Genomic DNA, 27,742 nt, shown 5'->3' on the forward strand with positions numbered 1-27,742 from the left:
ATGTTGCTGATTCAAGTTCCCACCACTGCAGCTTCTCGGTTTGTCCAAACCAGGCAAATGGGGCTTGTTGAGGTAGTTAACCACCCCACAACCTCCAAGTGGCCATGGGTTCTGGATCCCAAGTCACCCTTGCCAAGTGGGTAGTTATGCAAATCAGCCAGCATGCCATGTGCCACAATGTAAAGCTAATTGGTCTTAATTACCCATTTGAGATGAAGCAACACCTAAATACTTTGCATTACAGCAGGGCTACTTGCCAACAATATGTTGCGGGGAAGAATCCATTTCTCCCTCCCCACCCCACCCTTCCTGTTACCCTGAACACTGCCCCGAGAAAACAGGGAAGCCTGAGGGGGTGGCAGATAACATCATCATCACTGCTAATAAAAACTCTTGTTATTTCAAACCTGTGAGCTCTGGCTCCATTACACCACTGTTTTCCATGGGCTCTGCAATACCATTGCTTCCCATGGGCTAAACCACTGCTTTCCATGTGTGGTTATGAAAGGAAGAAAGGTGCCCTTCAGACCAATCGAATGTTGTTATGTGATAGAATGAGAACTTGGGAGGAACTGTCTCATTTTGTAGGAATATTCACATGTACTTTAATCCCAACCCTACTGCTAACCCAGCCCTTAATTGTATTTATCCCTGTATCTTACTATGCAAGATCATCTTATGTGACCTGCCCAGAGAGCTTCGGCTATGGGGCGGTATACAAATGCAATAAATAAATAAGATATCTTTGAGAGAAAGAAAGAGGTACTCTAGAATAAACAATACTGCAAGGGGGAAAAACAGGTTTTATCACAAGAGTCAGCTAAAACATGTTTTCACATATGCATGTGCAGAAGTCATGACAGTCATCCTATAGGTGTAATCATTTGGCTTTTAACCCTGCAGCACAGAACTTGCCAAAGGTAGTTGCCAGATGGTTTAACTTTCTATTAGATATCCCCCGAATTCTTAAAATGACACATTTTTCTTTTATTCTAGCCTGTTCAAGCACCACTGGGTGAGTTCTACTTTGTGCCTTACTAAATGATATAAAACATGGGCAACAAAATCAGCTAATCATTAATACAGCAGATACAAAGATTTATAAGTATTGTTACCTCTAGCACATAAATATTCTGATCCTAAGCGAAATGCAATCTTATACCTGCCTACTCAGAAGTAACCCCATTTAGTTCAATGGGATTGACTCCCAGGTAAGTGAGTATACGATTGCAATCTTACTTAGAAATAAATGCCTTTGAGTTCCGTAGATATTACTTCCAAATAAAAATACTTCGGATTCAAGCTTACTTTTTATCATTCATAAATATAATGACTATAATTAATAGTTCATCTGTCTTTTTTTCTTCTTTCCCAAAATAGACGAAGACCATGGGACAGATCAAGATATCTTTGAAATCAATGAAGGTTTTTCAGTCTGAAGTTTTCTTTATTTAAGTATTTATTTATGCACTGCCTGGGATCATTAAAATGTACTAATCTGTATGGGATTTTTCTTTTTTAAGCTTTAGGCCTGGACCTCTTTGAGGGTGACATCAAACTTGACGATGAGGTGAGTTCAAATGGCAAGCACCAGCATAAATGACTACCTATTGGGAAATGGTGCTTCCTTATTCTAAAAGCGTTACCAGATTTCCCCCCTACTCTGAGATTGTTCCAGGCTTAATAGGCTCATGATCTGCCGTGTCTACAAGTTTTACTCTTTTATGACTTTGAAAGTCCCAACATTCCCTACAGCACTACTGTGGCTTTCCCACTCTTCTGCTTCTCACCTTCCACTATCTATCTTTTGGAGGGATGGGCAACCCTTTTGGCCCCAATGGCAGCATGTAATGGTAGCTGCACCTGCTTGTGTGCATAAACACATGCATGCACACACATGCACACCCATACAGAGGTTGGGAAGTTCCCTGTCTAAGGAATTCCTAACGATACAACAGCACCATCAGAGTGAAGAGCTATTAACTCTGTTTACTAGCCATAAATGTTTTATTTATGAAGCTATAATTGAAAATGCCTGAAGAGGAATTCATATTGAATGTCTGAAACAATAAAAGAGGTAAGTGTACTGCAAAATGCAAAGGTGTGACACTAAATATAATCAACTCAGCCATTGGGTTATCATTATTAAGGTTCTAATTGAGCCAAAGATTAGATTGTTGTTGTTGTTTATTCATTCAGTCGCTTCCGACTCTTCGTGACTTCATGGACCAGCCCATGCCAGAGCTTTCTGTCAACTGTCGCCACCCCTATCTCCCCCAAGGTCAAGTCTGTCACCTCCAGAATATCATCCATCCATCTTGCCCTTGGTCAGCCCCTCTTCCTTTTGCCTTCCACTTTCCCTAGCATCAGCCTCTTCTCCAGGGTATCCTGTCTTCTCATTATGTGGCCAAAGTACTTCAGTTTTGCCTTTAATACCATTCCCTCAAGTGAGCAGTCTGGTTTTATTTCCTGGAGTATGGACTGGTTTGATCTTCTTGCAGTCCAAGGCACTCTCAGAATTTTCCTCCAACACCACAGTTCAAAAGCATCTATCTTCCTTCGCTCAGCTTTCCTTATGGTCCAGCTCTCGCAGCCATAGGTTACTACGGGGAATACCATTGCTTTAACTATGCGGACCTTTGTTGTCAGTGTGGTGTCTCTGCTCTTAACTATTTTATCAAGATTTGTCATTGCTCTCCTCCCAAGAAGTAAACGTCTTCTGATTTCCTGGCTGCAGTCAGCGTCTGCAGTAATCTTTGCGCCCAGAAATACAAAGTCTGTCACTGCCTCCACGTTTTCTCCCTCTATTTGCCAGTTATCAATCAAGCTGGTTGCCATAATCTTGGTTTTTTTGAGATTTAACTGCAACCCAGCTTTTGCACTTTCTTCTTTCACCTTCATCATAAGGCTCCTTAGCTCCACCTCGCTTTCAGCCATCAAAGTAGTGTCATCTGCATATCTGAGATTGTTAATGTTTCTTCCTGCGATTTTAACTCCAGCCTTGGATTCGTCAAGCCCAGCACGTCACATGATGTGTTCTGCATACAAGTTGAATAGGTAAGGTGAGAGTATACAACCCTGCCGTACTCCTTTCCCAATCTTAAACCAGTCTGTTGTTCCGTGGTCTGTTCTTACCATTGCTACTTGTTCGTTATACAGATTCCTCAGGAGGCAGACAAGATGACTTGGTATCCCCATACCACCAAGAACTTGCCACAGTTTGTTATGATCCACACAGTCAAAGACTTTAGAATAGTCAATAAAACAGAAATAGATGTTTTTCTGGAACTCCCTGACTTTCTCCATTATCCAGTGGATATTGGCAATTTGGTCTCTAGTTCCTCTGCCTTTTCTAAACCCAGCTTGTACATCTGGCAATTCTCGCTCCATGAATTGCTGGAGTCTACCTTGCAGGATCTTGAGCATTACCTTGCTGGCATGTAAAATAAGTGCCACTGTCCGATAGTTTGAACATTCTTTAGTGTTTCCCTTTTTTGGTATGGGGATATAAGTTGATTTTTTCCAGTCTGATGGCCATTCTTGTGTTTTCCAAATTTGCTGGCATATGGCATGCATCACCTTGACAGCATCATCTTGCAATATTTTAAACAGTTCAGCTGGGATACCGTCGTCTCCTGCTGCCTTGTTATTAGCAATGCTTCTTAAGGCCCATTCAACCTCAATCTTCAGGATGTCTGGCTCTAACTCACTGACCACACCGTCTGAGCTATCCCCGATATTATTATCCTTCCTATACAGATCTTCTGTATATTCTTGCCACCTTTTCTTGATCTCTTCTGTTTCTGTTAAGTCCTTGCCATCTTTGTTTTTGGTCATACCCATTTTTGCCTGGAATTTACCTCTGATGTTTCTAATTTTCTGGAAGAGGTCTCTTGTCCTTCCTATTCTATTGCCTTCTTCCACTTCCGTGCATTGCTTGTTTAAAAATAATTCCTTATCTCTTCTGGCTAACCTCTGGAATTTTGCATTTAATTGGGCATATCTCCCTCTATCACTGTTGCCTTTTGCTTTCCTTCTTTCTTGGGCTACTTCCAATGTCTCAGCAGACAGCCATCTTGCCTTCTTGATTTTCTTTTTCTTTGGGACGTTTTTTGTTGCCACCTCTTGGACAATGTTGCGAACTTCTGTCCATAGTTCTTCCGGGACCCTATGTACTAACTCTAGTCCCTTAAATCTATTCTTCACTTCCACTGCATATTCATTAGGAATATTAGTGAGCTCATATCTAACTGATCTGTGGGTCTTCCCTATTCTCTTTAGTTTGATTCTAAATTGTGCAATAAGAAGTTCGTGATCTGAACTACAGTCAGCTCCAGGTCTTGTTTTTACCGTCTGTATAGATGTCCGCCACCTTTGGCTGCAAAGGATGTAGTCAATCTGATTTCGGTGTCGGCCATCTGGTGAAGTCCATGTATAAAGCCGTCTTTTAGGTTGTTGGAAGAGAGTGTTTCTTTCAGAATACTGGGTGGGTTGCCATTACCTTCCCCAGGGATCGTATTTAGTCTGACCTCTCTACCATGACCTTCCTGTCTTGGGTGTCCCTTCACGGTTTAGCTCATCCTTGAGGTGCTCAAGCTCCAGCACCACGGAAAGGTAACGATCTCCTTTGCTGGAGAAAGATTAGATACAAAGCCACAAATTAACTAAAATTCTATAATTGAACGTGCAGCATCTCATAACTCCCTGACATTCATGTAAGGAGTATGAGCTTCTTTGGAAATTTCTGACCATATGAGACTATTAAGTGCAGTGGTCTGGCTGTATTTCATGGAACTATCTACATAAGTTTAGGTGAGGAGGTACAAGCCTGTAAAGCACAAGCTTGAAAAGAAAAGAAATAGTGGAAGATAAATAAGGTGCTCACACCCACATTATTTGCATATGATTACTATTAATTCCTCAACATTGCCCTGACCATCTACCTCAAGGTGAGGGAAACTAATTCACTAATTTGCAAGCTTTTCTTCATAGCTAAAAAGACCAAAAGGCTGCTGAAGGTTCTTTTCTTTTTTTCATTTATGAAAAAAATGTCAAGTTTTTGAAATGTTGAAATGCGCCTGTGCTAGATGCTGGATTGTCTACATTTGCAGAAATCCCAGGGGAACACAGAATATAGCCCCAACATCACAGCAGTGAAGCATCCCTAAAGGTTTAGTCCCAATCATCCAGTTTACGGTGTACTGTGGGCAATGAGATGCAGGGGTGTATCATATTACAGGAAGTGCTCGAAGGGCCAAAGACTATGACAGCGGAATACTTCAGTCGTTCCAATGGCTATGCTTGCTCTCCCTGAATTCCTTGCATTTCCTTTTCAGGAACCTGGACGGAGCTCCATTATTGGCGAGCAATATCGATGGCCCCACACTATTCCATATAACCTTGAGGACAGTCTGGGTACAATAGTGAATTTCTTAAAATCACGTGCTGTAAAAACAGTGGCCTTGTGGACACTTTTCATTTGTTTAATAATTGTTTTTGAAGTTTATTTGACAAAATTATGGGGTGAAAGTAAAGACTAACTTCATAAGGACAATATATATATATGTGTGTGTGTGTGTGTGTGTGTGTGTGTGTGTGTGTGTGCGTATGTTTGATTGTTACTAAAGAAAATTTTGAGCAGAATCCAGCAGGGTGCTTATGCCCTTGGTGATGCCTTTCCATCCCACTGATTCCCTTCTGCAATTAGTGGGTCTCACCAATTCCATTGTGCAAGCGGGACACACCGCTTATGCAATGGAGATTTAGTGCTTCCTAGGGGAAGCCCCAAAAGTAGAAGAAATGCTTGTTTCCAGAAGGAGGCAGATCAGCAGAGCCCCCTTATGCAAGCAATGCTGATCTGCCTCCTTCCAGAAACGAGCGGATTGGTGGAGTATAAGAAAATTGGCAGGGGCATAAGTGTATTCTGCCCATTACGTATATTACGAAACAGAAAAAATATGATCAAGTAAAGAAGAAGAAAAAGTTGGGGATACAATACTGATGCCCAGCATTTTATAAGAATGTAAACTCAACACCTTAGTAAAAGCAGCTAGACTGTCTGTGGAGAGTGGCAGTTCTAGCTTCAAAAAAGTTGTACTTGTTATAAAATGTACCTGGTTTAGTCAAACCATGCACAGATATAATTTAATTTGTTAACTTATTTCATTATAAAAGTGTTCCGTAAGTGTACAGTACTGTTATGAGTTTCTTATCAGATTTTGGTGAGTACAACTATCATTGTGGTCGCCCTGAGAGAACACTAAAAAATATTGATTGCCCATGATGTTCTGATGATTTGTCTGCATGAGAGCTAAGAAAGCTAGGTATTGGTCATGAGAGATGAATTATTTGGATTCTCCACTATACTCCTACTAGCCATGAGGAAGGCCGCAGCGTCTCAGTGTGAAAAAAATAATGGCCTGCAGTTTGAGACAGAGACTAGGAAAGGCACAGAGAGATGAGTTTGGGGTTTGTAAGCATCATAAGTAGTACAAGCAGAGTTTCCAGACAGTATGTTGGAAGATTAGCAGTGAAAAGCGTTAGAAAAGCATTATTTTAGAGGCATAGTAACCCACTCTTTACTTTTCTTCCAGAAATTAATGCAAAGGGGCTTATCCTTAAAGCGTTTGAACAGTATCGCCTAAAAACCTGTATTGATTTCAAGCCTTGGGAAGGCGAAGCAAATTACATATCAGTGTTCAAAGAGTCTGGGTAAGAGGAATCATACTTCAAGTAATCTTTGCTGCTTCTTCATGGTCTCTGTTCTGTCTCTGGTCCTCAAACAGGTTGACACCATCTTGTCTTTGGCCTCATCTACACCAAGCAGGATATTGCACTATGGAAGTGGTATGAAAGCAGTGTATAAAAGGCAGGAGCCACAGCAAGCAGGATATAGCACTATGAAAGAGGTATATGGTGTATGTCAATGGGCCCCAACACTTGTCAGTGCACTTCAATACCACTATAAAGCAGTAGTGTGGCTCCTGCCTTTTATATACCGCTTTCATAGTGCAATATTCTGCTTGGTGTAGATGAGGCCATAGTAACAACAACCGTTTTATTCAGCCTTCCGGTACCTTCTTTACCACAGTCTTTCCGGTACCTTCTTTACTACAACAGATACCACAGTGCTATCTATTGCCCCCTCTGGTAGCCTGAGAGAATGCATCCTTGACTATTTCTGTATATTGCAGCCCCTGTGCATTCCCTCAGGTGGGATTTGTGTGCCTGTACTGAGATAAGATTAAGAGAGCTTTAGTTAGGGGTCTGGTACTTGGCCCTCCTTGCCAAAAGGAGCAGTCCCAATATCTGTAGAAGTAGGGTCAAAGTCAAGGGAGCACATGGTTGGACACCTGCCTATGGCCACACCCAACAAGGGCCTACTGTCAAAAGCCCCCTGGGCTTGCTCCTCCTCTTCACCATAGCAACCTGGTTGTTTACCTGCCTCTTGCTCTGGCCCAGGCAATGGTGTTGTTGAGAAGGAGGAGCAGTATGTGCCACGGCCAATTACTTCCTTGCTCTCTGCCGGTCAAGAAAGCAGGTGGTAGCAATAATAAGAAAGAGGACGGGGAGCAATAGTAGCTGGTGACAATGGCAGTGAGAAGGTGGACTTACTGAGGAAGGGGGCCATTGAAGGTGTCATGCCCAAGGGCCCTCAAAAATATGGAGCAGACCCTGAGTGGAGTGAGCACCTTCCTCCCCATATGGCATCTTCAGTGATTAGTGTCAGTCTGTACAGTTATCCTTTCTACAGTGGCCTTGCTCTATGTAGATAGACACAGGTAAGGAATGAGGCAGAGGGAAAGGGGGATTGGATTGGGGCCATCTGAACATCCCCCAAGGAATATTTGTATAGCTTTTGGGTACAGAGATGTAGATTGATTTTTTAAAAAGTAACTTTTATGTTACGTAGTAAGAATATACAGTATATCTAATCCAGTCCATGCTGGAAAGACCTAGCCAATATTCCAAGCTGAAGGAGCATCAAATGTGGATAATTTATCTGTTTATGTATGGATACTTGCAAATACCCAAAATTTTTGTTTTATTTTTTGTTTTGTTTTAAGATTTACACAGATTCCTTTTCACCATATTATGCAGGCTTTCCCATTCATTTCAATGTGGGTTTTATTCAGTTGCACAGCTGTCATCTCCATTGAAGGTAATGGGGAGACCTTGGCAGGTCACAGGAGCTCAGGGTGCATATCTTGGCATCATGCTTGCCAAGTGTCAGCAGCCTTTAACCTTAGGCTACGTCGGGAGGGGTTGGGGGAGAATGAGGAACCAGTGTAGAAACCTACACATGTTTCTTGTCTCTTCTGTTTGGAACGGACTTAACACAGCACATGAGAGACTGCAACTTTATCTAATCTGATCTTGGATTTTTTCTTCCTTTCTACCTTAAGTTATCCGTCATTGCTTAGAACGCTAACATGGAGTAGCCTTTTATAAGTAGCTTACATCCAAAATTCTGTCTGATATATAGTTCAGTATGTTCCTGCTTTTTATGATGGCTTATTAACAAAAGTCGTAAATGCTGATAAAGCCATCCAATAAGAATTTATTGTCTTCTACAAGAATGGCTGCATGAAATACTTCAAAAACTGATCCCACATTCCTTGCCTTACATCAGCCTTCCCCAACTGGGTGCCCTCCAAATGTGTTGGACTACAAATCCTGTTATCCTCAGCCTGTATGGCCACGGCCATGCTGGCTGGGGTTGATGGGAAGTGTAGTCCAACACATCTGCACTGGGGATGGACGTTCATGCCATCTTTTGCACCTTGTAAAGCAAACAGGGAGGCTGCACTGGACATTTCTAATCCAAACAGTTGAGTATCCACATTAGTCTGCATACACAATACCTGATCCAGCCAGGGAATCTGCATACAAGCAATGTCTGCGTACAAGCTATGCCTTGCAGGATGACCACATTAAGTGTTTCTTCTGGGTAGATCCTTTATTGTATAATGAGACCAGATTATTTACAGCACAAATTTGAATTACTTTTGCATTCTTTCCTAGCTGCTGGTCCTCCGTTGGAAACCGCCGAAAGGGGAAGCAACAACTGTCCATAGGAGCCAACTGTGACAGGATTGGGACCATTCAGCACGAGTTCCTCCATGCGCTGGGATTCTGGCATGAACAGTCACGATCTGATCGGGATGATTACGTCACAATAATGTGGGACAGAATTCAAGCTGGTAACTAATCTGCCTTCCTTTCATTTTCGGTTATTTATAGAGTTCCTCTACACAACTTCTCTTTCAGCCAAAAGCTGGTTGAAGCTTCCGTCTTTGAATGATAAGATCTAAAATGATTAGATATATTTTAGAGGAGAAGGTTATGAATGGCTACTAGTCCTGATAGTTATGTGTTACCTCCAATATCGGAGGCAGTAAGCCTATGTACACAAGTTGCTGGGGAACATGGGTGGGAGGGGTCTCTTACACACGTGTTCTGCTTCTGGTCAACAGCTGGTTGTACTGGACTCGATGGACCCTTGGTCTGATCCAACAGGGCTCTTATTTTGCTCTTATATTTTCTTACATCCCAGCCACCCACCCCGCTTTTCTGAAGAGTGAGAAGCTCAACCGGGAGTGTGGCCAGGTTTATTTTCCTTTAATTCAGGGGTGGGGAACATGTGGCATGCCAGATATTGTTGGACTGCAGTTCCCATTATCTCTCACTATTGACTATGCTAGCTAAGGCTCATGGGAGCTTTAGGCCAACAACATCTGGAGCACCACACACACACACTGATCTCTAGTAGCACTGGAGACCAGCTGGCAACATCTTTGTACAATTCGCTTTTTAAGTATATATAGCAAGTAAGAGTGAAGGCAAACAGGCATGACTATAAGGAAGATCGCCGGAAAGAAATTTGGGCACCTTTCCAGGCTGCAACCCTAGTTTCAGCAAACCCCAGCTCAAAATTCTCAGATCTGCCATTCCTTTACATATCTGCAGCTCCCCTCAGCAGCAGGGGTGTCATCTTCAGCCATCTCTGATGGTTCTCTCATTCCAACATATCCTTTACCTATCAGGAAACCATTTCCTAACATTAGCTCCCACTGAGGAGTCATCAACTGGCCATCAAACAGCAATCTGCCTAAAACAGCAGTCCCCCAAGAAGCAAAGGACATAGGTTGCAGCGGGCAGCTGAGGGCTCCCTCAAAGGCAGAAGAGATCAGCTGCAGGCATTTTACTTTACTCTTTATTCTTTTTCTTTTTGTCAGGTAAAGAATCAAATTTCAATAAATATGATGATAAAACATCAGATTTCCTTAATGTCCCATATGACTATACCTCTGTAATGCACTACAGTAAAACGGCCTTCAGGAATGGCACAGAACCAACAATAGTAACAAACATACCAGACTTCATAGATGTGATTGGACAGCGAATGGATTTCAGTGAATATGATATACAGAAGCTGAGTCGACTATACAACTGCAGTAAGTGTATTAGGATCCATCACATCTTTGCTTTTCTCCTGATATGGCTTTCTTCATTCTTTAGCTTTGATTTTTCTGCCTTATTTTTTCTGCAAACCCATCATTTAATAGCTGTTTTTGGGGTCCATCCTCCCAGTGTTTTATCTCACTCTCATGCCTAGTTTGCCATTTTGCAGCACAGTATTCACATGACGTCGTGCCTGTCCTGCAGTCACTCTTCCCCTCCATTTTCTGTGTTTTTCTAGAGTGGGGAAAGTCCAGTTGATTTCTTCCATGCAGAATTGAAGCGCCCTTCCACCCCTGTGTATTGCCGTCCTCACGCTCTGTCCTTTGTTGGGGGCGAGTGCTTTGAAGGGAAGTCTTGCTGATAAAAGAGGAGGGCGGGGCGGTTCTCCTCCTCCAGCGTGCCGTGTTGAATGAACGGGCTTGTGCTGACTCAGTTGAATGACAAGAACCAATGAACTGGAGGGGGAAGGAGAAGGGGTGGGGTGGGGCAGGGTGGAGTGGGAGAGCAAACAAGCGAAAGAAGATTTCACTGGTACAGTGGAAATACAACAAACACACGTGAAAGGGACCATTAGCTTGACCCGCTAATCATGGAGGCAAACCAGGAAAAAAATTGCAGAGGCAAAGTCATGGAGGCAAACCAGGAAAAAAAGTAGGTGTGATGGAGCCCAGTGTCTATCTGAAGACCATGGTGAAACTCAACTTTTTAAATACTCAGGATTGCAAATTACCACTTGCCTAGAGTAAATGTAAATTGACCCCAGGCCACTAGGTGTGATTAATCTTGTGTCAAACCCCTTGTAAAAAAGGGGTCAAACCCCTTTAAAAAAGACATCCATTATACCAGCCTTCCCCATTCTGGTGACTCCATAGCAAATTTTGCAATGCATGGTTGGGGGCTGCAGGAGGGGAGAGGGAATTGGTGCCCCTCCTCATTTTGCTGACAAAAGCAGTTCTGTCAGTAGGAGAACATAATTGGATACTACTCTACAGGGCTTTCTTCTCCATAAGCATACATAGAATTGCTCTCTGAGCTGCATATGTTAGTTTGGACCAAAAAATGGGATTTCTTCTTTGTCCTTGGTCTTTTGGAAGAAGAAAGGGAGAGTTATTACTTTGAATGACCTCCGCTTAGAAATGCTGAATATTTTGGTTGTTTTTGCTTTTTCTTAATCCAAGATTAGCACTTTTTATGCACATCACTTTTTTTAAAAAAAAGGAGATTAAAGGATTGCTTTTCATTTTGAAGTCTGGTATGTGTTTTTTTAAAAATCTCATATGTATGGACAGATGGGCAATCAAATATTTTGCTAGGCTGTTAACTTTTGTGGAGTTGCATTCAAGGTTGTTTGGTATGCAGTATCATTTTTTTTTAGGAAGTAAAGGCATGTGCCATCCTAACAGTGGTCATGTGCAAAGATCTTGTTGAAAGAATTCTGGCTGGGCCTGAGTTCCAAGTTCACTATCAGTCAGATTCCAAGAATTGAATCAGCTGAGATTAATGAGCATTAACCTCAATAACATATAAGTCAGTTAATGTCCTTGCAATATTCAAGTCCACGTTTTCTTCGCATTTTGGTTAGCTGCTTGCGTAGAATTTAACCTGCAATTGAGAGTAAGGAAATGTTGTTACCTTTGAAGTGAGTTGGACAATTGAATTAAATAGAATACTGTAAATTAATACATATTTTCAGTAGCTAAGATATTTTCAGCACCTAAGTAATATATATTTTCTGCACCTTTTTTCCATTTTCTTTGGTCACCATTTTGGTGCTGCTTCCTCCCTCTTTTGTTCAATATATTCTTTATCCCAGCCCCAGCCCCATTTTTGGGTTGGAGAGATATAAAAACATCAAATTTCCAGCCTTTTCTAATAACTGGATTCACTTGTGTTGTATGTGCACCAGGTTTCTAGGTCATACAGACACACATAAAAAAAAATGAGAACTTTTTGTTAGGTCAGTGAGTAAATCAAGTCAGTCTTTATATGATATGTTCACATACCCTGATGTTGGATGTATCTTGAACGTTGCTGGAAAACACTCTAAAACAGTTTTTACTCATTGTTAAGCAAGAACAACAAAAATACATTTATTAGGTGCACCCATGTTTCACAGCATTTTTCATGCGAAAGGTCCCAGGCTCAGTCCTGATTCCCTGGCATCTCCAGGTAGGGCCAAGAGCAATTGCCATCTCAAACTATGGAGCACTGCGCAATCAGTGAAGTAGGGATCGATGGACCAATAGTGTGATTCTGTATAGGGCAACTCCCTGCGTCTCTTCCTCAGGCAGGGTGCTAAATAAAGGAAGAACAATTTTAAAGGTGAAAAATGAGGATAAATGGCATGGTGATTAATTGTATAGGCAATTGGTCTTTCTCACCACCAATTCTATTAGGAACATAGTTGATGAAAGCATATTGCAACATCTGGCACCCTCCAGGTGTTTTCGACTTCAACTCACAGCCCACAAGGCCATGCTGAGAGTTTTAGTCCAAATGGGATCAGTTTGGGGAAAGATGGAATATTGCCATAATAGATTTATTAGATTTTGAGTTGCCATAAGACTCTTTCTAGGTTTTTATGTCCTATGTTTTTGAGTATACAAACTCTGCCCTTTAAAGGTCTTTTTAAAATGTTTCTAGTAATGGAGGAAAGATACAGCTCAATCCATAAAACAAGTAAACCAGAATATCTAGATTTCATTGATTGTAAAATGAGCTTAATTTTGTCTTTGTTAAATACTCTTGTGATTTATGGACTCAGGCGATAGTATTCATGGGATATAAGATGACTGAGTTAGTACGAACTTTGAGCCGTGAAAGTGTAGTTTTTAAAAACTAGATGAGATGTTGGGAGATCTGTGAGTGGATCTCCCACTCAAAAAAGAAAATATTTAAGAGCTGTCGGCACCTTGACCCTATCCATTTTCTGGCCCACAGCTGCTTTTATCTTTTAAAAACCTCATGGGACAGCCAGTCATATCTCCTGCTGTCGCATCTAATTTTGGCTCATGCTATATTAACTCCTGATCCAGTTGAGTGAATCTTTCCAGTGAGTTTAACAAAAGTTTAATCTACCATGTTTTTTTTTTAATGTAGGCTCTTCCTTAACCTTTATGGAGACATGCAGTTTTGAATCTGAAAACGTGTGCGGCATGATTCAAAGTACAGAAGATAAAGCTGACTGGCAGCGTGTGACCCAAGTTTCTAGTGGACCACAAAGTGATCACACATATGGTGGAAACTGCCAGGGTAATATACAGCAGTTGTTTTTATCTTTTAGAGGAATAGTTTCTTTGGACATATCTGTGAGCTTTGATGTCATAAAACTAACTTGCTGATAAACTAACATTGTATTCTAAACCAGGCCTGTTAACCAGACCTTGCTCAGGACATATGTGTCTGGTCACATCTGTAACCCATATCGCCATGTTTAGGGAATAAGCCCTTCTGGAACATGAAAAGCTGAGTAGACTTTGGCTCAAATGTGCTAAGGGAATCATTTCCCACTACAACCTTGGCTCTATTCCACCGGAGGACAGGAAGCTGCCTTTCCTATAGACCTAGGCCAGAAACTAGTATGCTTGCAAAATTACACAAATGCACAGGGTGTATAAATTTGAGCTTGGATAGTGGAGTGCCCTCATAAGGTGTCCAGAAGTACAACAGAGAACAAATCAGAGCTTTCCCAGAAATGCAGTTTTATTGCAAATGTATAACAAAAGGCAATTTAATAGTTAACTGTGAAAACTGTCCTGAAGAAGGAAATGATAGGAAGCGAGACTGCAGTGGGCTGGCGATGTGCTGTTCTGTTTCAGCTTTGGGGGAAGAGAGTGGAGAAGAGGGGGACTAAAGAAGTCGAAGTTGGAAACTGGTAAGGGATGAACAGCTAAATCTTATCCCATTACAGCCACAAGTTTAAGTAATTTAAAACCACAACTGAAATTCTAAAAAGTTTTCTTTAAAAGAAAGTTAGTACAATTTTTAAAAAGCATCAAGAAGTTACCTCTACTTCAGAAACTAATTCCACAGCTTCTGTGCTACTGCTAGGAAGATGCAGCTCGTTCCCTCAGCTATCTAGATCTCCTTAGATGAATGGACTTTCAGCATGGCCCTACCTATTGATCCCCAAACACTAGAGATGCACATTCAGTGTCAATGAGCTAAGCATGGAATTTGTCAATTTCTCTTATTAGTCAATGCCAGGTCTTGGCATCAGATAATTGATCAGTGGGAAATAAACCGGAACGATTAATGCTTTGGAATAGGAGTAAAAGATAGAAGCAATCAAGCAGATGGCAATGAAGAACAAACTGGTCACTTGACTAATCCATGCTTTAGTAATCCTGCTTTCAGATTTTGAAATTGTCTAATGTGCTTGTACAATGGCCGCACCTTTGAGCCTATAGCAATCTTCCCCATCCCAGTGGTCTCTAGATGTATTAGTATACAATTCCCATAATCCCCAAACAGCATGGTCACTGGGCATATGGGCTGGGGATGATGGGAGTTGTAGTCCAGCACATTTGGAGGGCACCAGGTTGGGGAAGGGTGGTTTATGGTATTTCTCAATCTCCCCCCACCCCTATTTTGCCCTCAACAGGAAGTGGCTACCTTATGCATTTTAACACTAGTGTGGGTAATGTGACGGACCAAGCCGTCTTAGAGAGCCGGATTCTGTATCCGAAGAGAGCATTTCAGTGCCTGCAGTTCTATTATTACAACAGTGGAAGTGGAAGTGATCAGCTGGGTATCTTCATCAAGGAGTACACTGAAACCTACCCTGATGGTATTTTAACACCTGTGAAAGTCATAGAAGGTATGATAACATTTTTCTCATTGTGTATTTCTTCTTGGTTTAGTTCACACTGAGATGGTAAGCCTGTGTCTGGTATATGTCTGTATCTCTTCAGACTGCAGGCCAGGGCCTAAATAATTGCATATTCCTCCATACATTAAAACAAACAAAATTCCTCCATACATTAAAACAAACAACACCCCACGATAGGCTTGGCCAAATTCCTTATCCCCTAACACAGTGGTTCTCAACCTTCCTAATGCCGCGACCCTTTAATACAGTTCCTCATGTTGTGGTGACCCCCAACCATAAAATTATTTTCGTTCTTCTCTACACGATCCATTGTCATGGGATGGTTTGCTAATGAAAATAATACATAACAATAGCTTTAATAATACAAAAGATGATACATGACATAGTTCAGTCAATACAGTTTCCTAACTGTAATGTGTTTTCCGATGGTCTTAGGCGACCCCTGTGAAAGGGTCATTCGACCCCCAAAGGGGTCCCGACCCACAGGTTGAGAACCACTGCCCTAACATCTAATTTTCCACTTGGAGGTGTTTTTTTTAATGGGAGACAACTCAATAACATGCAGTCTGAGGCTGAACATTCCAGGCTTTGGTTTACCATGACTAGGCCTGAGCATATTTGACAAGAACAGTATAGTATTTCCTCCCATCTTTGTTTTGGCCTAGTTTCTTCAAAATGTCTCCAATGGATTTTCACCCCTCCCCAACGTAATGCCAGTATTGATTCATGCGTGTTTTATTTATTTATTTATTTATTTATTTATTTAATTAATTAATTACATTTATACCGCCCCACAGCCGAAGCTCTCTGGGCGGTTTACAACATTTAAAAATAGTAAACATTAAAAGTATACAATTTAAAAAACAACAACACACACACACACATAAAAAACAGTATAAAAACAACAGTATCCATTTAAAAACAACAATTGTGGGGTCCATTAAAAACAAACTTAACATTGTTAAATGCTGTTAAAATGCTGTTAAAGATGCCTGGGAGAAGAGAAAAGTCTTGACCTGGCGCCGAAAAGATAACAATGTTGGCGCCAGGCGAGCCTCATCGGGGAGATCATTCCACAGTCATTATTTTGATCTGAGATTGTAATGGGACACAATTTGAGCCTGAACTGTTAAGGGTATTTCAGGTCAAAACCAGCAGCTTGAGTTCTGCGCAAAAGCCAACAGGAAGCCAATCCAGACCTAAAGTAATACACTCCCTGTTAAAGCCATAGTTCATGAGCAGACTGCTTAAAGGCAGGGCTTCCATTAATTGCAGCAGAGTAATCTAGCTTTGAGGAAATAAAGGCAGCCCATCTTAGGTGGGTTCAGAACACTGAGTCCGCTGAAGCCTTTGCATCCATCCTATCTGCTAGAAATGCAGAACCTCTTTCAGCCCCAGGGATGAATTCCATTTCAGGAAAGCTCTTGGAGGTTACATTCCAGTTGCGTGTGAGGCTGAAGGCATAGGGGCCAGGACCAACCCCTCTCCAAAATACCAGCAAATTAAAGCTCTTACTGCCAGTAATTAAACCTTATGAGAGGGATTTCAACCTTTTAGGATGGGGGCACGCACGAAATTGCTCAAAAGCCAGGAAACCACCAAGCTGGGGCTAGGACAAAGGGATGTGGCCTTCTGAGGAATCCCAGAGGGTCAGATTGGGACCCCCAGAGGGTTGGGATTGGCCCCCAGTCCTGAGGTTCTGCACCCCTGCCTTCAATGATCTTAGTGAAACTTCTATCAAAATGAGTCACCAAAGTTGTACTTCCTCAAGATGGAGACGGCTTGTCACTACAAGGAAAGCTATTCTATCTCAATTTTCTACTCTAGCCTGCTGATAACTCCACACCCCTCTACCTGGAACGTTCTCTGTAGCTGATTGAACATCCTATTTGCATCCCTTAAAACCTTTTGTCTGGTATCATCCAATCCAAGGATCTGTTAATATCAGGAAATTGTTTCCCCTCCCCCACTCCTAAATGTAACCAAGTCTACACATATACAGAAATATAAAGGACAAAAGAAGCTACATGTTCCCCAGTGAAGGCCTGCACACTCTGGCCTCATCCATTGGCCAGAGAACCAAGGGCTGCACCTGCTCCCTCCCAGGAAGAACATCAAAGGGGAGACCAACCTGGTAGCCTCCATCAGCCAGAGGAGGAATAGCTGCAGGGATTGTGCTTTGCCCTGTCCTTCCAGAAAGGACACTCCTAAGAATATTGTAACTAATAATGAGTGCCTTGACTTTGCTTTCCCCCCTCTTCCTTCCCAAACCCTTTATCTTTTGACTGTGTTCACACAACACGCCAAACAACAATGGTTTGCTTTCGGAACAACCAACAATGGGTTAGTACTTCATCCAAACCTGGACAGTTTTCTGCAGGGTGGGTTGTGTTTTCCCAACAACCCACCCTCAGGGCTGGTGCTACCATAGAGGCCACTCAGGCGGCCGCCTAGAGCGCCAAGGTAAGGGGGGTGCCGAACGCCACACCTGGAAGCCACTCTCCCACAGCGGCTCTGAGAGGGCGGCTTCCGGGCGCGCTGTTCCAAAGCCGCCCACCCGCCCCAGCAGCCTGGCTTCACTTTGGCTGGGTGCCCACCCAGCCGAAGCAAAGCCATGCCTGCCCCCCCACTCCAGTGTCCTGGCTTCACTTGGGATGGGTGGGCGCCAAAGCAAAGCCAGAATGCTGGGGTAAGGGGGCGGGCGGGCGGCTTCGGAATGGCGCACCCGGAAGTCGCTCTCCTAGAGCAGCTTCCGGCTGGGTGCGCCGTTCCGAATCTGCCCACCCCTACTCCAGCGTCCTGGCTTCGCTTTGGCTGGGCAGGCGAGATGGCACCCCACGCCCAGGTATGCTGGGGTGGGTGTGGGTGGGTGAAAGCAGCTCACCTGCCTCTGGCACAAAATAGTCTGGCATCGGCCCTGCCCACCCTGATAACCTACGGTCTGCAGTAGGGGTTATTTTGCCAACAATGCGTTGTCATGTCATCTGAACACTGACAGCAATGTCATCGTGGATTATGGCTATCGCCTACAGAGCTGCTCAACAAGACAAGTCAAAACCGCAGCTCCTCTGCTCCTCCTGAGTGATCTCTGTTCCTGAGACCTACCTAGCAACAGATAGTGCCTGCCATCTGCGCCCTCCCTCCTTTGTTGCTCGACTCCTCCCTCCTCCCTCCCTAACCCTTCACTGATGCATTCTGCTGCATTCTGCTGCAAAGTTGCTTTTACTTGCCTGTGTGACCAAGCAAAATGTAATTGGTGGAGTGACTTTGAGGAAGCTTGTTTTCCTGCCACATCCAGCTGTGTTTCTAACTCCAAGCCCCTCTCCCTTGCACAGTTCCCAGATGGCTTCACGTGTGGATAAATTCTCACTTTCCATGACAATGCAAAGTCGTGCATCTTTTCAACACTGCATGTGGTGCATCCCCATATGGGGAGCCTATATATTAAATTTCATCGCATTTCTACCGACTTTCAAAGAATTGTGTCCCCCCACCCCACCCCACCCACATACACACATTTGGTCCAATGTTCCCTTAGGTCCGTGTAGCAAAGGCAGTTGGGATACCTACTCGGGCAGGTGGGAGGACTAGAGAGGGAGGAAGATGAGGAAACAAACTACACACTGAGGATTGTTTGTCTGACCATCTGGCAGGAGCACCAGTTACACACTGTTGTTTGTTTGCAAAACAATCCAATGTCACCTATTGGGGGTTAGTGTGTTGTGTGAACACCCCCTTTGTGCCGTGCCTTCTAGATGCTAAGCCTGAGGGTAGGGACTGTCTTGGTACTGATCTTTGTAAGCAGTTTTGGAAGCCTTCTTAGGTTGAAGAATGGGGTAATCATGATTTAAATAAAAACTCATTTTAAATCTCACAGGGAGCGTAAAATTGTGTAACATTGAAAATATAAATAATACGATTCATGATTTTTTTCTAGGTCCACCTGTGAACTACTGGGAGCTATACCATGTTCCTTTGAGTGCTACAAATAAATTCCGAGTAGTATTTAAAGGTGTAAAAGTATCAAACTCATCAAATGGAGGCCTTTCCATAGATGATATCAACCTATCAGAAACCCATTGCCCTCACCATATTTGGCACATAAGAAATTTCTCTCAGCTCCTTACTGCAGGAAATGCAGAAAGATTATACAGTCCACCATTTTACTCTCCTAAAGGGTATGCGTATCAGATTACTTTGGATGTGAATAGTCCCAGCAATCCACTTAATTTAGCAATATATTTCCACTTGATCACTGGCGCAAATGACAATCTCCTTCAGTGGCCTAGTGCATGGCAGCAAGCCACAATGGTTCTACTTGATCAACAATCGGACATTCGTCAACGTATGTCAAATCTAATGAGCATAACTACAGACCCAGACAGATTACGTAAGTTAATACCTTGATCAATATTTCCTAGTTGATGTGGTGATCTCTCTCTCTCTCTCGTCAACAACAGTTCATTAACATTTTCTGTGCTACACTATTTTAACCATCTGAATTGGGAGACACTGCACTCAGGAACAGATAATGCAAAAGCAAATATTTTAAAGAAGGAGGACATGTTTGTCTCCTTAAGTAGACACTGTGATACGTTCAGTAGCTCTCATGATTGGTCCTTTTAAAAAAGAGTTCCGTAATCCTCTGGATAAGTTTTGTCATGAAGTCTAAAGACTTCTCAACCTGAGTAATATATTGCCTGCTTATTATTGTCCACTCATGGAAGTTTGCGGGCCCATTACATGACATTGTCAACCTCCAAGACGTCTCTCACACCTTCCTCAGGGAATATTGCTTAACCCACCCACCCCATATAATCTAGTATTTAAAATAATCATGAGATTAATTCTGCTACTAGATGGTGCTATTTTATGAAGAGTCTTTGTAATTCCATAGCAAAAAGTATCATTTTCAAACCACTGAACCAGAACATTATTATCCAGGTTCCTTTTTCATTGCGTTCAAAGCAGGGCAAACATTTTTGCCCTAGTGGCAGAGCCCCCACCTGCTTCTTGGAACAGAGGTATAAAGAGTAGTAATGGGCCAAAAGTAGGTAATGTGAAGGCTTAACATCTGTCTCTACACTTGCTGCTCTTGTCTGGAGTATGGGAAACAACACTGCAGCCGGCTGTTTTATCAGTTGGGCTACGGGGAAAGAAACTTCTGGCAGGGGAAGATGAATCACGCAGTTGCTAAGTGGCAAAAAGTTTTCTTTTCTCCTGCCCTCTCCATACGTAAAGGGCTGGACCAGGTCTTTGTGGGCTTTAGGCAATGCACTTCCTGGGTTGGAGCCAACATGGATTGGTAGCAAATGTTTAGAGGCTTGTAACGCTTTCTTTCTTTCTTTCTTTCTTTCTTTCTTTCTTTCTTTCTTTCTTTCTTTCTTTCTTTCTTTCTTTCTTCATGCACTATGGGACCCATTGGGTTGTATCTAATGCTAGTTTAACTTCAGTCCCATTCATTTCATGGGGTCTGCTCTCAGTAGGACTCACATGGGATACAACCCATTGTGCTGCTATGGAATCAGTAGAAGTCCTTGTAGAAACTACACTGGCAGGACCCATGTGTTAAGGTTGGGCTCAGGCTGCCCAGCGTTCTAGTGCTGTTCCTGCACTACGTGCGCAAGAATACTGTGTGTCTTGATTCATTCCAACTGTTTTAGCAATTTTCTTCCAAATTGTCTTCTTTTCTTCCAAAGATATTAGTGTATACTTACTAATAGTTTTTCTTCCTTCACAGTCTCCACGGGGGCTTACTTTTGGGATAGGCCAGATAAAGTAGGAAATAATGCTACATTTCCTAATGGCACTCAGTTCATGAGAGGTCCTGGATTGGGAACAAGTGGCTTTTTAACACATCAGAGACTTAAAAGTCGTGACTTTATTAAAGATGATGGTATTTTCATTCTTACAACAGTGGAAGGTATGTGGGCCTTGTTATGACTCTGTACTACAATATCTCTTTTTAGTATCAAGGCTGCAAAGTTATGCCCAAGCCATCCCATGACAGTCAATAGGAGTCCCCTAAAACTAATAGCGCAATCTTCTGCATTCTTTCTCCTTTCTCACTTAGAAAGAGGGGGTTTATAGGGCCAGAGATGAGACTAGCAGATGGGTCCCAAACATTTTGAATTCTGCTGATAGAAACCAAAACAGAAGTGGGATGACACTTCAGCTATGCTAAGCTACTTCAGACTCCACATATTTAAATGGATGCCTTATCTACATCTGAAAGCACTCATTTTGCTAAAAGACAAAACATCAGCCCTTCATGAAAACTGTCACATATTGGATCTTTTGATTTTTGTATAATTCCCCAGTTTAACAGATATAGCTACTCAATGGCCTTGTTCAGACATAAATGAAGCTGGTCAAACCTGAGGCTCACATTCTTCCCCTCTCCACACTTCCTTTAGCATGACTGCAAGAAGATCAGACCTTTCACTTGAGTTTCATCTGAATCCTAAACCATGGTTTATCTTAATCATGGCTTATTGAAACAAGTCAACTTCATAAAACAAAGGTTTGAAGTTGGCTTGTTTCAGTAAATCATTGTTGAGTCCAACCATAATTTGTGGTTCAGACATCATGCGAAACTGTAGTTAGTTAAGAAGAAAAAACTTCCAGCCTTTTCCTTGTGGCAACATTGAAGGTGGTGGTGGTGAACTGTGTAACTTGTCAAATCATGGTAAACCATAGTTTAGTGTTATGTCTGAGTGAGGCTGTTGTCTTAGCCAGTTGAAGATCAAAGAAACCTAAATCAAAATGGGATACCTTCTACTACTTCTGCCCTATCATCTTAGGAAAGAGAGGGGAAAGGGAACTATACCTTCCTTAAACTTCCATTGCTGAAGCTTCTAGGATTATCTGGTTACTAAGTATGACAACACTATTGTGGAGCATCAAGACCACCATACTGGCTGTGTTAAAGTGTATTCAAACATGTGTATTTTTGATGTTCTTCATAGGCTGTGTTTGGATACAATGCTAAATCATGGTTTAGTGCTGCAAGAATGAGCCTTAGCAACTTTCAGGTTTGCATGTTCTCCCCTCCCTTCCCCCTTCATGGCTGCAAGGAGGAGATTTGAAGCTTTGGCTTCTGTTATAGATTAAGTGCAGTTTAGCATGTCATCCAAACCTTAAATGTTGGCTAATCTTAATTAAAGTTAATTGAATCAAGCCAACTTCATATATGAATGGTTTGAAGTTTGCTTGTTTCCAGCTGGCAACTACAGTTAATCCAGAACAGAAGTCAGTGTTCCCAAACTCCTCCTAGTGGCTATGCTGGGCAAGGGGGGAGCTTGGAAGCACAAGGTTTGCTAAGGCTTGTTCTCATAATTTTAAACTATGGTTTAGCATTAACCAGCCTTCTGTGATTCTGTTTAAGCCAATGCCACAGGTTAACATTTACCCCCCCCCCCAATAGTTTATATCTACTACTCATATTAGTTGGACAGCTTCAGATTCTTTGCTAATGAAAATTCAATGTCTATCTTAATTTAATACCACCAAATGTTTTACAATGTATTGGTTGTGATGCAAGAATTGAAGTTATACCTCTTTTATTCACTTCAGATATATCACATTTACTATCAACTGAAACAACTTTGATACCCAGCTTGGCTCCAACTACAGAACAAGTGACAACCAACAGTATGTCCAATACCACAGCTGATGTGTGTAGAACATATGGCTGTCAAAATAATGGAACATGTGTTGTTGTTGAGAAAAAGGCAACTTGCAGGTAACTGAAGGGTGATTATTGTGCTTCTCGGTCCTAGAATCTAGGAGGACAGGATATTTAGCAACAACTTTTTAAAAAATTCTGTGTAAATTGTTGATGCAAAAATGTAAGTTCTGAGGTCTTCATCTTACCAGCAGAGGTAATTTTAAACTTTCTAAGGGAGTGATGTTAACTAAGCCAAGCTTCAATTGTACAGCGTGGTGCATATTATTCTGTATGTGTCACTAATAATCTGCTATGCTCATTTAGTTCTTTTTGACCACGTGAAGCTGTGTCCAGTCAAGGTTTGTGCATGTGGAATTTTATGGATTGGGGCAGCAATGTTTAAGCTCCAGTGCTAGTATAATGTTGCCAGTGTTGCCCTAGGTGGGCAGGTGAGGATATTGATGCTGCTCAAGGAATCAAGTCTGGGATAATGAGAGAGATGAAAGCTCAGTGGTAGAGCACATCTTCTGCATGCAGAAAGGTGCAAGTTTAGTCTCCATCACAGGTTGGATAAGACACTTGTCTCATACCTGTTCAAGCTATGCTGACTAGCAGTACCAGGGCAAGTTGGCCAAGTGGTCTGACTCAGGATAGGACTGGTCCACATGTGACAGAAAAGATGGATATTTCATAGGGCTGTAAGCTTGGAAGAAACCCACTTCAAATCCAACCTTGCACTCTGAAGCCCATGATCCTTCTAAAATAAAAGATTCTCCAATAAATGTGTGCCCAGTCTTTTTAAAGTCTCAGTCCGTGGAGGTTTTCCTGTTAGTCAGGATCAAAGAGCTGAGGTCATCGTCTTCCAACATGTAATTTGTACCCTATGCGGTTACTGTAGACAGAAAAAAATACTACAAAATATTAAAATTAAAGTTCTCAAGAGTTTTCCTTGAAGCAAGAGTGATGCAACCACTACAGCGTCAAATCCTGCACTCGTTGATATTTATGTAAATGCTAGATCCCACAAGCCTATCTATCATTTGATTTCCCATCAACTGATTACTCAGCACTTCATGACTTGCTGCTGATATATGAACTCTTTACATTGGGAAAAGATTGTGCTTGAGCTGAGTGATATGGAAGATCTTTTTCTGTGCTGATAAGATGCAATAGGAAATGAATGTGGTGTTCCCTCAGCCACATGGAAGGTCTTCATCTGCAAGCAGTCATGGATAAGGAGATCCTATGAAGCTGGGAGAGTATCTAAAGGGCAGAGAACATCTAAAGAACGTCCAATTGACCAGGAAAAAGTCCTTGGGGGTCATCATGGATGGCTCAATGAAAATGTTGATTCTGTGCAAAGAAGGCATATTCTGGATTGGATTTGAGCATGTACAACTGGGCCACCAGAATAAACTTCCCCACCCCATCCTTTTCGTAGCAGCTTCTCTAGCCCCTTGAAAATGCTACATAGAAGGCTAGGGGATATCACTGAATGTGATGAGCTGTGGTGTGGAAGGGAAAGGGGGGTCCCCCAAATTGGATAGAGGTGCTCTTCCATAGAGAACAGATCCTGGATCCAATTCACTATGTTCGGGATTACGAAGGAAGGGGTTTGTAAATTAGAACAGCTGGTACAATGATGCCCTTATATAAATCCATGGTGTGACTACATGTAGAATACTGTGGAATTTGGTCAAACCCAAATAAAAAAGAAGTTAGAAAAGGCGTAGAAAAGAGCAAAGTGATTAAGATACCTTCTACCCACACCTGTCTTAGAAGACAATAGTCACTTTAAAGATATTATTTGGTTTGTCATCATTTTAGCATGTTTGAAGACAGCATTATGGTGGAGAAAGAGATGCTGGTGTATATGAATAGAAAACCATTTAAAATATATATTATTTCACCTTCTGTTTCAGTGTGATTGTTTAAACTGCTGCTGTGCCTTGCAGGTGCCTTGCAGGTGTGGATTGGTGGTATATAGGAGAAAAATGTGAAAAGGCGGGATCAACGCAGGAAAACACTGTAATAGCAGTTGCCTCATCTCTTAGTATATTTGCTGTTATGTTGATCATCGCTATTGTATCTACCATCTGCGTTAAAAAGAAATATCGCAAACGACTCCAAGCCAGTGCAAATCTGGAATTAAGCAATAAAGTAAGTATTCTGCTTCTGTATCACTTTGTGTAACCCTCATTTTCTGCCGTTGTAACTGGGAACTCCTCTCAAATGAAATTATGTTAGTGAAAAGCCAACGTTTTGCATTAAAAAATAAGACACAAAGCTGTATACCACTTTCAGAAACCACAGCTAAGAAGTCATGAGATGGGTGGAGCAATCCTACTTCACACTGGGTCTAGGTTGATGGCATTATCCTGTTCACTTGGGTACCGACCCCCTCCCCGTCTGTATTTCTAACTATGCAACTTCCATATTGACCCTGTTCAGACGACATGCTAAGCCATGGTGGTTAAGCATTTTGAGCTAAATTATGGCTTAGCATGTTAGGTGAACCATTTCCAACTATGGTGGCTACATAATCCCGCTTTAAACACGTTCACTAACCATTTGCTGCAAAAGGGTTAGCGGCCTAACCATGGCTTAGTGTATTGTCTGAACAGGCCCAATAAGGGAACATGGATTAACCACCAACACTTGTATTCAACAGCCAAATCATTGCTGCATTAATAAACATCATGGCTTGTTTCATCTCATCCTTTACATTGATATCAGGTTTCAGTTTATCACTAAACATTGCCCCTTTAATCTTTCTGCTTTGGAGGCTCCGTTCCACTGCTAGCACACTAACGTTGCTCTACCAGCATGTTTCTCCCTCACATGATGGGATCAACGCCTAGCATGTGTTTCATTAGGTTCCTTATATCTTTTTGGAAGTGTTCCTTGCATCTTTTTAGAAGAAGTCTTCCAGTTTCACAAATTTAAAAGAAATTACATTCCAAATACTCAATTTTATATACAGCCCCTTAACTATATCCTCCCCATTAACATCCACACAAAAAGGGCATTCCCGTTGCCAGCATTTGTTGTCATACAGCCGAGACTTCACAGGATGTTGTCTCAATGTTAGCAAGGTAGTACAGTCAACATTAGCCTTAATGTTACAATGGTCAAGAATCTTTTGGGCTTCCCAAACAAATCTGTCAGTCAGAAATGGGATTATCAAGGCAATCAGTCTGTAGTATACTCCTCTAACAGCTGTGACTGGTAACCTACGGCCATTCACCTCTGCCAGTTTTACTGCCTTTTGATTTGATTCCTCAGCATAATTAACTGTAGACACCTCAGCAGCTTCTGAATCATGTTCTTTACTACTTGCCTTTTTACTAGCACAGGGTGTGCAGAGTTACAATTCAATAATACATCCATTTGCATTGGTTTCCTAGACCACCTTGTTTCAAACTGCCCATTACAGGTCTTCAATTCCACATCAAAAAAGAGAAGCCAACCATCTGCGTTTAGCTACTCTTGTGTTAATTTTATATGCCTTTTATTGCATCAAACCCTTTATCTGCTTCTATCACTGTATACATTATAATTATGATATCATCTATATAATGGCAATATAGGAGAATGTCACGAGCAATACAACATCTTTCAATTGAGATGTGTTTTCCTGATTTGACAGGTATCACCTTTTTGAAGACAGTGAAAGTTTGGAAGCCAAACGACATCATCACTTTTGGCACTTGGATACCTGATTCATAACATCATGTCCATCATGATTTCTTCTCATCTGGCCACCAAATGTTTTAATTACAACAAGAAGGAAATTATTAATGTATGGATTCCTCCAATTTCTAAATCAATATTAAAAAATGAAGTTTCTAGAAGTGACACATACTACTTGTGATAGATGGGAAAGTGATCTCTGCAGCACAGAACATGAAATGGATAACCAAAATGGTCATTTTTCTTTAATTTATAAGATGAATCTGGTAATGCACAAGTTTCCCCACCAAATCACATCACTTCTAGAGGTCTCCCCCACTACCCTGCTGCTCCCAGGATCCTTAAACCGTTCTTTAAATTCCTGAGTTCAAAAAATTGTTTGGGGATTTGACACAATAGCTTTTCATGGGCGAAAGTAGGTGGAAAATCTCTTATGTTCCAGTGCCATTTCCCCTTTGAAAAACTCATCAGCTGCATGACTGCTTTGTGAACTCTGAGGTGTCAAAAGCTGTTAACCTCCCTTCTAGGGAGGCAGTTGAAGTTCTAGGGCAGCCTTCTGAAATCCAGCACCCTTGAAATGTGCTGGACTACAACTAGTAGTGATAGCCCTGCTGGTCAGTGATGATAGGAGTTGTAGTCCAAGGTCCTGGTTTGGGAAAGGCTGTTCTAGGATGTACTTAAGTAATTTCCATTAGGAGTTGTGTTATCAGATGTACAAAACATTAGCCAAACCTCTACGGGGATAGCAGAGCCTGCCTCCCTTCATCCAATTTACTGAATGATGGAGCTTCCCAGTTTTCTTTACTAGGTTGTTAAAACATGCCCAAGGATAAAAGCAGCTTATTCTAGGTGACAGTAGCTTTCCAACTGAAAATGGTGAAGAGTTGTATTACTGAAATTAGCCTTTATTATCTTGCTAATCCTGCATATCAAACTTGTTCAAGTATGATGACCAAGGGATAATAAAAACATCAATGTACTATTAACTTTTTATGCTCTTATGTATGATGAAACAGAAATCTCCCTTACAGAAATCTCCTATTGTGAAGAACCCTTATTACTCACAAGGATCAGACAGAAAATAG

The 27,742-nt window shown here is 41.9% G+C and overlaps 1 protein-coding gene across 1 annotated transcript; it reads left to right on the plus strand.

Moving 5' to 3' along the window:
- Positions 1 to 27,742, plus strand: MEP1B (meprin A subunit beta). Its single transcript, XM_063131302.1, has 15 exons — positions 1 to 72; positions 997 to 1,015; positions 1,381 to 1,425; positions 1,524 to 1,570; positions 5,337 to 5,415; positions 6,594 to 6,711; positions 9,025 to 9,203; positions 10,239 to 10,457; positions 13,564 to 13,716; positions 15,068 to 15,283; positions 19,233 to 19,685; positions 21,036 to 21,218; positions 22,871 to 23,039; positions 24,920 to 25,124; positions 27,689 to 27,742. Exons 1-15 carry the CDS (start codon positions 1 to 3, stop codon positions 27,740 to 27,742), a joined length of 2,211 nt encoding a protein of 736 aa, XP_062987372.1.

Source organism: Elgaria multicarinata, chromosome 7 (genome assembly GCF_023053635.1).
Source record: "Elgaria multicarinata webbii isolate HBS135686 ecotype San Diego chromosome 7, rElgMul1.1.pri, whole genome shotgun sequence".
In the NCBI taxonomy this organism is placed as follows: Eukaryota; Metazoa; Chordata; class Lepidosauria; order Squamata; family Anguidae; genus Elgaria; species Elgaria multicarinata.